Here is a 12,133-nt window from a genome sequence, read left to right as displayed (position 1 = left end):
GAGGAGATAATTGTGAGAAAATGAGATGGGAGGGAAAGCCTGAAAGCTGGGGGTTGGTAAATGTGTTACATATTAAAAATCCAACAGTTTGCTCCCATGCTCTGAATAAAACAAAGATTCTCACGCTCTATGTATTGTACAAAGCTTCTAACTTATCTTGTTTGTGAAGCTGCTGACTCAATCTGACAAAATCAATTCTATAGATCAAAGACAAAACACACTGTTGAGACAACATGGAGTTACAGTACGTAAGTACGTACAGCAAGTCAGTCATTATTGCTAAATTGAGGTCTTGTATCACCCTGAAGGAGTTTATTTTGCAATAATGGCATGCTGACTGTACATGATATCACTTATTACACAACTGCTTACCAAATAAATATTGTTGAAATTATTTGATTATCATGTAGACAGCTTAACTAGCTAATCTCGTAGATTTTATTACCTTGTACATAGCTTAAAGTCTGCTAAGAAAAACAGTCCTTTATACACAGACACAATTAACAAATAGCTGGGAAACGAGACAAATGTTGCAACAATATTAAATTAAATTATCTTGGAAGCAATTTATTTTGCAGTTCTGTTCTGCATGTACATACTATGATCTTACTATAGTAATTTCAATAACTGAGTAACAACTACGTTACAGTAAGAACTTCGTAAGTACACACACTGTAAAATAAAGTGCAAATATTACATTAATGCAATCATTTCTAATTATTTTATTATTTTTATTATATTTTTTAAAAATGCATACTATTATTCAAGGATGCAAGCTCCAGATCGAAAGTGACAAAAAATAAATAAATAAATAAATAAATGTTACACCTTCCATTCAAATTGTAAAAAAAGCATCATAATTTCCACAAAAATATTAAGCAGCGCATCTGTTTTTATCATATTAATGTTAATGTTTCATGAGCACTAATTCAGCATATTTGAAAGATTTCTAAAGGATCATGTGACACTGAAGACTGGAGTAATAATGATGGCAAAAAATTTGGTTTTGCCATCACAGGAATTACATTTTAATGTAAATATATTAAAACAGAAACTTACCCATCATATTATAAAGGCTCTGTGGGGCGAACTGCCTGGGCATCTTCTGTATTGCCTCTTTATATACAGATATTGCCTCCTAAAAACAGAATACACCATTAATTCATAAAAAGCCACGACTGTAAGCAAAACAAAGTACTCAGACTAAAAGTCTATTCATTCAGTCTATTCAAGTCTTAATTTTAAACAAAACAAGCCAACTAAATCAAATTCAAGAGTCTGAAATATCAAATTTTGATCGTTTTATTACAGGGTTCGTACAGATACTGTAAAATTAAGTTCCAGGAGTTTTAAGGACTTTTCAAACACTACTTTTTGACTGTCTTTTATTTCAAATTCTGAAAAAAAAAAAAAAAAAAATAAATCTGAAAAAGATCGAAAACCTCAAATTCCCCGCACTGAAGTTTCAATCTAAAGCAAAAAATTCACGAACCCACTCCAAAGTTCTGATCTAAATCAAATGATTCGTGATCCACGCTCTGAAGGACCATAATTTCAGATCAGGATTCGGACCACGTAACGGGAATCATTTGATTTTAATCAGAACTTTGTGTATCGTGAATCATTTGATCGCAATCATTCACGTATCATTCGTGGAATCGTTTGTGAAACGATTCACAAACCGGTTCCTAACTAAATCAAATGATTCACGACACGCACTCCAAAGTCCAGATCTAAATCAAATGATTCATGATACATGCTTCGAAGTCCCTACCTGAATCAAATGATTCGCAATATGCAATCCGATTGGAGCATTTCGAAAGAGTGAATCATTTTGTGACGCAACTGTTTAACTAACTCTGAGTTTTGAAAAGCTCAGTTTCGCCCATCACGACGTGCTTTTTAAAATCGTTATAAATTCAAAAATGAATGGCTTTTATTTGATCTGGTTTTTGTTAGTGAATTGCTTAAATTGAATCAAACAGAGTTTGCAGTTTGAATCAAACGGAGCAGTTCCAGCATAAATGACTCAACTGATTTGGTTTGCCTGTTCCTTTTTTCACATCTTCAGCCATGTTTACATGACACTGTCCATACTACAACTGGCTTAGCTCGCTAGTTTTACGACAATAACTGAAAAAAAAAAAAAAAAAAAAAAAAAAAGGGTATGTTTTTTTTTAATTTTGTGAATTTTGTGTAAAAAGATATGTGTTTATTGACAAAATTAAACATTCTTACAATGTCTTTCAATAATTCAAGCACTTTTCAAGTACCTCTTCAAGAGAACTGCTATTTTCAATGGTTTTCCAGGCCTTAAATTTTAGTCAAATTCAAGTACTTCAAGCACTTTAATCACCTTAGTACGAACCCTGTTATTCAGTGGCTGGGTTTTTTTTTTTTTTTTCCACTTTTATGTATTCTCTGGGAAACCAATTTGAAAATGATCAGAAATTACACACTTCATGTTTAAAGCATTGGTCTACAAAGTGGTGTGAAACCTCACTATTATACTTTCACATAACTTCATCTAGTCAGATACGGTGTACAGACTTTAAATCTAAAGGCTTTAACTGTGCTAGACAGCTTCTCACCTCCTGGTGGCCTTGCTCATGAAGAAGCTTTCCTAGGTTATACAGGCAGCTGGTGACTGAGCTCTTGTGAGCATGAGGATCCTTCAGGTTTTCATCTGGGATATCGGCACAAGTGACAAAAGTCCGCTTGGCCTCATCTAGACGGCCCTGGTTCATCAGGACAATCCCTGTGTTCAAGTAGGCGGCTGAAAGAGAGAGGAAAAAAGGGTGAAAAAAAGTGTGAAAGGTAATAAGGCTTATTGAGACTCAGAGAAAGACCTCCACCGAGGCTGCTGGAATGAACCAGTTGATTTATGCAGATCAGCGGCCTGCAGTCTAGTCGATAAGGTGCCAATACATATTCACTATCCACCCGGCCAGAATCAAATCTAAATCAGCGGGGGAATATTCAACTCCAGCTGCAGGCTTAATTCTAATGCTCTTTATAGACCATGCATACACACAGAACCACAGGTTTAAATGAGTTTATATGACAGGACGGGACAATCTATCAGGACTCATGCAGCAGGGACTTGGGGAAAGTAGACATCCATCACTCTCCCATGAGCTGCAATATGTGAGTGCTCTGATCTCAAACTATTACACATCTGTTACAGATGTCTCACAACACATTACCGTGTGAGGAAATGCTACCGCACTAAAGCAGCAGGGGCGGGAAGCAGCGAGTGAAGGGATATTTTTGTATGAAAATTTAGGTGTGAATTCTTTAAACTTTTGCAAACCATGGCTTTAATCATAATTTCCTATTTAATGGGTCATTATTACGGTTTTATATATTGTAAACACATTTTACTTTCTTATTCTTTTTAATTTTTTAATCCTTTTATACATTTTTTTCCTACCATTTATATTATTCTATAATTTGTGACTGTGATTTGTCACTTTTATGCTTTTTCATTTATATTTTTAATATTAAAACATTAATAGTAAAATATATACTATATAAAAATATGCATACACTACCAGTCAAAGGTTTTTGAACAGTAAGATTTTTAAGTTTTTTAAAAAAGTTTTTTCTGCTCACCAAGCCTGCATTTATTTGATCCAAAATACAGCAAAATCAGTAATATTGTGATTTTTTTTTTACTATTTTAAAAAACTTTCTATTTGAATATATTTTAAAGTGTAATTTATTCCTGTGATCTAAGCTAATATTTATCATCATTCTAATATGCTGATTTGCATTTACTATTATTAATATCATCAATATTTAAAACAGCTGAGTATATTTCTTTCAGGATTCTTTGATAAATAATAAGATCCAAAGATCAGCATTTATCTGAAATAAAAAGCTTTTATAACATTATACACTATACCATTCAAAGCTTTCAAGAGTCAGTATAATATTTATTTTTGGAAAGAAATTAATACTTTTATTTAGTAAGGATGCTTTAAATTGATCAAAAGTGATGATAAAGACATTTATAATGTCACAAAACATTTCTATTTCAGATAAATGCTGTTCTAAACTTTCTATTCGTCAAAGAAACCTGAAAAAATTTCTACTCAGCTGTTTTCAACATAAATAATAATAAATGTTTTTCGAGCAGCAAATCAGAATATCAGAATGATTTCTGAAGGATCATGTGACTGGAGTAACGATGCAAAAAAAATCAGCTTTGAAATCACAGGAATAAATTATTTTAAAATAAAATTTTAAAATATATTCAAAAATAAAACATTTATTTTAAATAGTAAAAATATAAAAAAAAATCGTACTGTTTTTGCTGTACTTTGTGTCAAACAAATGCAGGCTTTGTGAGCAGAAGAGACTTAAAAAAAACATTAAAAATATGTAGTGTATATGCCAAAGGTTTGAAGATAATTTAATAATTTAAATCATTTTTTATGTTTTTGAATGAACTCTCTCATGCTCACCAAGGCTGTGTTAATTAATCATCACCAAAACAGTAAAATTACAGTAAAATAGTACAAATTATCAGTAAAAACTGTACTATTGTGAAATATTATTACAATTTAAATTAACTTCCCTATTTTTAATATACTTATAAATGTAATTTATTTCTGAGATAGCAAAGTGTCACATAATTTTAACAGAAGTAATTCTAATACGCTGATACGCCAGTGTATTTATTATTAAACAATATTTAGTAATACTACTCTTTTGTATTAAAAATATCTCCTACAAAACATGGTAGACTTGACCCTAAACCATCCTCATTTTACACTGGCTGATTCTAAATGTCTTACAAAACGTCTTGTCCTTTTGTAAAACAAAATTTGACTTAAAAATCCCCAGACCCCGCTGCACACATCATGATAATTGTCTCCCTGGGCAAATCTACTCATTCAAGCAGAGGAGCAATAATTTCCTCCCATGACATTAAAAACAACATGGGAAATTCTACGAGAAACCTTAAAACGGCCAAAAATAGCACACGCTTTTCATTTGGATACGAGGCAAGCAAATGCATCCACATCGGGCCAGATAGTATAAAAGGATTTTGGCCTGGATTCTTTTTTTCAGTTGAAATTGAATCAAACGTCAATCATTCCTTGACAAGAGTGGAAACAGAGCGACTGTGTAGGCCTGTGAATCATCATTATTTCTTTAACGCTGGCTTTCGTCCGAGCACACACACATGCACACAGAATCACACAGACCTTTTAATTTGTAGTTGCCTGGACACAGTGAAGACTGAGGAGGCTTGAAATTGTTCATAAAAAGAGGAGCTGTACTTACAAGCCAGTGTTGGCCTGCTCCCAATGGCCAGCTTATAGTAGTGGAGGGCCTCTGAGAATCTGTTGTTTTCCTGGAGCAACAGACCCCTGCAATCCAAAAGGAAGGAAAAATGAGAACAAGAACAGTTACAAAGTATGGCTAACACAATTAATTCAAATTAGCAAAAAAGGAAAAAGATAGAAAAACAAACCATTAAATTCACTTCATTTATATCCACATTTTTTCTATTCAGTGATATTTCATTAAGGCCTTGTCCACACCAATACATTTTCGTTTGGAAACGCATCTTATTCTCTCCATTTTGGCCTTCTGTCCACACTGAGACAGCATTTTTGTCAAAAAGCATAACAGAGCTTTTTCTCTTAAGTGGATAAACTTGAAAACGCCATTTTTCACATTATAGTGTGGACTGTGAAAACTGAGGCTTTTGAAAATGATGACGCATGTTCAGTCATGTGACGCACCACCAGATATCTATGTTTATACAGTCCTGCAAAAATGACAGAAACTTTACTCACAATTGCTGTCCAAAGGCATAATAACGGTGAGTGAGCGCGACTTGGACGCGTCAGTGAATAGTGAGATGTTTTTGTAAATATAATGATTCTGCCAAAAGAACTGCATGAAAACTTATGTCTGTTCCAACTGTATCATCTCAGTGAGCTTTTACAAGGTTTCATTTTCGGCTGTTTCTGAGCGGATGAGAAACTTTTGGAAAATGCTTGAAAATGCTAGTGTGGATGGAGAGCGTTTTAAAATGAACACACCATTTTCAAAAGCATCCAGATCAACGTACACTACCAGTCAAAGGTTTCTGAACAGTAAGATTTTCTCCTCTCTTCTGCTCACCAAGTCTGCATTTATTTGATCCAAAGTACAGCAAAAATGGTAAACTTCTGAAATATCTGTACTATTTAAAATAACTGTTTTCTATTTGAATATATTTTAAAATGTAATTTATTCCTGTGATTTCAAAGCTGAATTTTTAGGATCATTACTTCAGTCATGATCTTTCAGAAATCATTCTAATATTCTGATTTGCTGCTCAAAAAACATTTATTATTATTATCATTATGTTGAAAACAGCTGAGTAGACTTTTTCAAGTTTCTTTGATGAATAGAAAGTTCAGAACAACATTTAACTGAAATGGAAATCTTCTAACGTAACGTTATAAATGTCTTTATCATCACTTTTGATAAATTTAAAGCATCCTTGCTAAATAAAAGTATTATTTTTCTTTACCAATGAAAAAGTGTATAATGTTACAAAAGCTTTTTATTTAGGATACTTTTTAAATGTATTTTAAATGCTGATCTTTGAATCTTTCTATTCAAAGAATCCTGACAAAAAATGTACTCAACTGTTTTAAATATTGATAATAACAATAATAAATGTGTCTTAAACTGCATATTAGGATGATTTATGAAGGATCATGTAACACTGAAGACTGGAGTAATTATGCTGAAAATTTTGCTTTGATCACACAAATTACATTTTAAAATATATTCAAACAGAAAGCAGTTATTTTAAATAGTTAAAACATGTTAACAGTATTACTGCTTTTGCTGTATTTGTATATGAATGTAAATGGAAAATGCATAAATAGTTATTGTCTCCTAAAAGAAAGAATCAACTGTACCAGAGATTGTCTTACTATAGGGAGATAAAAGGGTCTGTATTACTTACTATTGGAGAAAGCGTAACCGCTAACTTGGATCACGTGTCCCTTAATAACCAATCACATTACAGCCTTGACGTCACTGAATTTCAGTGAGAGTTGTGCGACACTCATTGGCCGTTTACGGACGCCATAGAAATGAATGAGAAGTGGCGTAAGCTGAATCCCACCTGTCTCAAAAAGTCAGGGACTTCTTTTATAAAACAATTTTTTTTCGTGGTAAACTAAAAATAGTTTTATCCAAAAGTATTGTTTAGTGTAAAACATGTTGAAGTTTGGCAGATAGGCTGTCGATTCATTAAATGATAAGCTGTTTATTTAGCGTAGTGAATCCTTCCTTCAATTGAGACTCATTCAAAGAAAACCTTTCCCATGTACTGACAGACCGGAAGCATTAGCTTCAGCCGTTACGCTTTTTCAGCTAATGATTGCAGGCTTGCCATCCAGTGGCTTTGTCCGTACAGCCTAAATGAGTCGTTAGTAATTCAAATCCCATTTCCGTGACAGGGTAACACCTTGTATAATTCCCGCCTATGTTCTACATTGGCTAGTTGCGAACAACTTGACCCCACCCACAAACATGTAATTTTACCGCCAAATGCTTCTCTAATTTTGGGGAGTTCAAAGTGGGATGGCTCAGTACATACTCCACTGAATCACTTATACGTATGATAAACAACAGATGTTTATATTTTCCATCGAAAATTCAAAATACAGAATTTTGACACGCACTGTACGCGGAAGACCAATCACAACAGACTGGGCCATGTGACCAATCAGAGCAAGGCAGGCTCACGGAAAGGAGGGGTTTAGAGAGACTGAATCTTTGAACTGTTTCAAACAAATCATTTGAGAATCGCTGAAAAATGAGGTGATATTAAATGCATATTTTAAGAAAACAAAAGTGTTTTTTGACCTTGCAAGCAAATAACCCTAGTAGGAGACTCCCAAAACAATATTAGAAATGTTAAAAATGGCATAATAGGGGCACTTTAATATAACATTGTTTACTGAAAAAGCATATGCAGGAAAACGTCCCATGTATGACCTTTATTGTTCAAAATCCATCACTCTAAACTCGCTCACTCGTTACGCTCTTGCTAAAAAATTGAGATGCATCGAGAATCGTTTTGTAATCACATCACAACTCCCTGAATTAAAATCAAATCCAACTGTGAAGTGCCTCAGGACCCCCATCCCCACTGCTTTATAGGGATTACTGAAAACAGCCCAAACGTGTGCGGTATATGAATTATGTATTAAGTGCCTTCATGCCCTGACTGTAGGGGTTAATGTGTCTAGGGGGTCCCTGTCACCGTCCTGTGAAAGGCTGATGAATCTGGGGACAGTTAGAGTCTGGCCTCTCAGGAGAATTCCTCAGCTTTAATAGGACAGATCGATAGAGTCGGCTGTTAGGAGAAAGTTTGCTCACTCACAGGTTATACAACATGTCAGCCATGTTCCTCCGGTAGTACAGAGCGTTCCTGTAGGCTCGCTCGGCCTCCACCACCTTTCCCTGGTTCTTGAGAACGTTTCCCAAGTTACCCCAAGCTGAGGAAGAAGAATAAAATATACTCAAATTTATAAAACACAAGAAATGAGTGTAGGCTAGGGATGCAAAGGGGTGAAAAATTTCCAGAAAGATTCCAAAAGTTTTCAGAAAGTTTAAAAAAAAATTCTGGAAAGTTTTGGAAGTTTTCCTGTTTTTTGCAACCTTAGTCTAGGCACATCTGATTTTCTTTCTTCTTCGGAAAAAGAGTCTAGAAAAATAGTCTCATCTAATTTTTTTAGGGGAAAAAAAAATTAAAATAAATAAATAAATAAAAAATACAATTAACATAACATAACATAAGTTCTGGTTTGAATTTTCACAGTGCTTTGTGCTTCCAAGTCACATAGTAAACTAGATACAAAATCTGAAATTCATAAAGGCTTATGAGAGGCACAAGCAAGGAAAAAAAGTAAATTACATTACAATAATGCAATCTTAGACGCTACCCATGCATAGAATCTGTGCCATGAAAGGGGCGAGAATGCCACGGCCTGTAAAATTGGATCACGGAAGATAATTACAAAGTCATATTGATGCAGTCTGGCTTGATAAATGATTTAAATGAAATTGTGACAATCAATTTGAGAGATTTACCAAATGAAGATAACGGGCTGTCGTTAATAGATGGAATTCAATCAGAGAGGACGATAATTTAACAGTTCAGTGGCTCTCCTTCACACACAAAATGAGTTTGATGCATGAATCCATGAGAGTGATAAACCGGGGGAACTTCTAATGATTCTAATGCATTAAATCATCATCTTGTGCTTGCAATAAATTAGACCCAAGTAATATTTTCTGCACTAATGGAACTTAGCACTTAAAAACGAATCCATAATTTTGTTTTTTATGCCAGCGCACACTTCGTAAATGCCAATAGCACTCAGCTAAAAATGATTTAAATAAATATTTTAGACTTAAATTTAATTATTTGAGCAATAGACCAGAAATCAGCACAGAAATGAAGAGGCCAAGAAAACGACGACACATAAACCCTTAAACCTAAAAATGAGCGCAACATATCCTGCTGTCACCATCTCCTGGTTGTTGTAGTGTAGATGGATGAGAACTTGACTTTGGGTAACTAAATACTACAATATGGCTGAATAAACAAGAATTATGGTCTGAATAGAGCAGTGTTATTATAGTTATACCAGAAAATAACGTTGTTATTTGAAATAAAAACATTACCTGAAATAAAATATAAAAAAGGGTTTAATTTAGCTTAACCACATGTACTAAATAAACTAAAACTAAAGTAAAAATGAATAAAATCTGTATCCTCCTGACTACCAGACAAAAAAAGTTTGGGAATTTATTTTAAAAAAATGGTCTGACTTCTAAAAAAAATATTTAATGTAGCTTAACTTGATGTAAAAATGAAAACTTATATTGACATATTAAAAAAATGATTAAAAAAAAAATGACAACAATTGCTAAAAATAACTAAAATGAAAATAAACAAAAAACATAAGCATGAAAACAGTCAAAATATTAAGGAAAATAATCAGATTTCAATCATACTAAAATAACACCGGAAATGGGTAGAAAACTCATTCAATAGGAGGTTGAATGTCCTTAATTATTAAGACTAAAACTGAAACAAGAAAATAACACTGTTACATGAAATAAAAACATTAAATGAAAAAAAAAAGAAATTTAGTTTAACGACATAAATTTCTAAACACACTAAAACTTAAGTAAAAATTAATAAAATCTACATCCTCCTGACTGCTAGAAAAAAAATGTTTTGTAAATATAGCATTTTTTTCATGTCATTACAATGTTTACAGCATAAGAAAAAAATACAATTTTGAAAACATTAAATATTAAAAAGATTAAAAATAAAAAATAAAATTAAATAAAATAACAGTTCTAGTCTGAACTGTTTAGTTTAACTAGATGTACTAAATAAACAAAAACTAAATTAAGAATAAGTAAAATCTATATAGACATAAAAAATTTACTAAAATTTTACTAAAATAACACTCGAAAATAGGTAAAAAAGTTAATAGGAGTTTGAATCTCCTGACTGTGTTAAAATTACCTTTAGCAGGGTTCACAGATATCCCTGACTTGTATAGCATCTCCTCATTCTGCCAGTCACGGTTCCTCAACACCGTCTTAATCCCAAAAAGAAGGACTAGGGCAGCAGAGCAGCCGATCACCAAAGTTCTGGAGGACTTTCTCCTCAATCTGACATAAAAAGCTCTCATCCCTACTGCTACCAACAGGCAGAAGCCCATACTAGGGATGTACAGTACTCGCTCCGCCACCACAAACCCCACATAAAAGAACAGGTTTGTGGCAGGGATGAAGGGAATGGCCAGTAGACCTAATGAGAAGACCACCAAACTCTCTGTGGTGGGTAAAGATGACGACGAATAGTGTTTTGCAGTACCGTTTGTTCCATTCATCTGCACTGAGTTTGAGTAAAACGTTGAGTGTTCATAATCCGAGCTACAACTGTGTCCGTTTGTGGACTTCCCGTTTGCTACATGATGGGCTTTCCCGTTGGTCTCCTTGCTTTTGGTTGGGTAATGGCAAAGGCCGAACCACGCCAGTGCTAGAAGTGAGGTGTAGAAGGCCACGGTGTGGAGGTTTCGCCAATCTGCAATGCTCCTCAGAAGAGGCAGAGCATCCATTGACCAATCAAAACTTAGCATGTCTGGGCACAGGAGGAGCCAAACGTTCATGGCAGGGAGAAAAAAGAACGTTAGTGTCCTAGTTAGGAAACAAGGACAGTCTGCTGCAGGGTTGTCCGAGTTGGAGAAGTTCGGAGGTTTGTTGCCCATCCAGTAAAGACGGCAAGCAAGAAGGATGACACCCCAGAAGCCCAGCAGAAACACGCTCAACAGCAGGTGCAGGTTCTTCTTCTGAGAAAAAAAACAGAGAAAAACAACATAAATGTAAGGACAAAATCAACACAGCAAAATCAAACATATTCAAAAACATAAAAAATAGAAGACTGGGCACATCCAATATACATCATACAAAAAGGGTTGATTTCATTTAGAAAATAGTAGAGAGGTATGCAATTCAAAAAACAAACAAAAAAACAAAGCCATATACAAAACAAAAATGAAAAACTGAAACAAAACAAAACTAGACCAAAAAACAAAAACAAAACTAAACAACCAAACAGAACAAGCTGGACAAAATGAACTGAAAACAAAACAAAAACCAAAAGAAAAACAAAAAATGAAAATGAAAACCAAATGAAAAACAAATTACAATGAACAGGAAAAACATTTTACTAAAACAAAACACAAACAAACCAAGCAAACTGAACAACAAACCAAAGCAAACAAACAAAATCTGAACAACAAAAACTAAATGAAAAACTAAACACAAAACACAAACAAAACAAAGAAAATGAAACAAAAACAAACTAAAGCAAACAAAAACCAAGCAAAAATGAACTGAAAACAAAACCAAACCCAGAAGAAAACAAGTAAAAAATGAAAACGAAAACTAAATGAAAAATAAGAATTAAAATTAACCGAACACAAAAACAAATACAAAACAAAAAAGATACTAAAACAAAACACAAACAAAACCAGGCAAACTAAACAAAAACAACCCAAAGCAAACAAACAAAAACTGA

The 12,133-nt window shown here is 33.7% G+C and overlaps 1 protein-coding gene across 2 annotated transcripts in view; it reads right to left on the bottom strand.

The window, feature by feature from the left end:
- Window positions 1–12,133, bottom strand: part of tmtc2b (transmembrane O-mannosyltransferase targeting cadherins 2b) — a 136,671-nt gene that overhangs the window by 27,292 nt on the left and 97,246 nt on the right. For both annotated transcript variants that reach the window (XM_051134994.1, XM_051134995.1), the window contains exons 3-7: window positions 10,574–11,402; window positions 8,411–8,525; window positions 5,296–5,381; window positions 2,592–2,776; window positions 1,060–1,138 (exon numbers count right to left, since the gene is read on the bottom strand). In XM_051134994.1, the coding sequence (XP_050990951.1) occupies window positions 1,060–1,138; window positions 2,592–2,776; window positions 5,296–5,381; window positions 8,411–8,525; window positions 10,574–11,402 (1,294 nt within the window). The remainder of the gene's footprint in view (window positions 1–1,059; window positions 1,139–2,591; window positions 2,777–5,295; window positions 5,382–8,410; window positions 8,526–10,573; window positions 11,403–12,133) is intronic.

This window comes from Labeo rohita, chromosome 18, assembly GCF_022985175.1.
Source record: "Labeo rohita strain BAU-BD-2019 chromosome 18, IGBB_LRoh.1.0, whole genome shotgun sequence".
NCBI classification, from domain to species: domain Eukaryota; kingdom Metazoa; phylum Chordata; class Actinopteri; order Cypriniformes; family Cyprinidae; genus Labeo; species Labeo rohita.
This window is presented reverse-complemented; position numbering and strand designations above follow the sequence as displayed.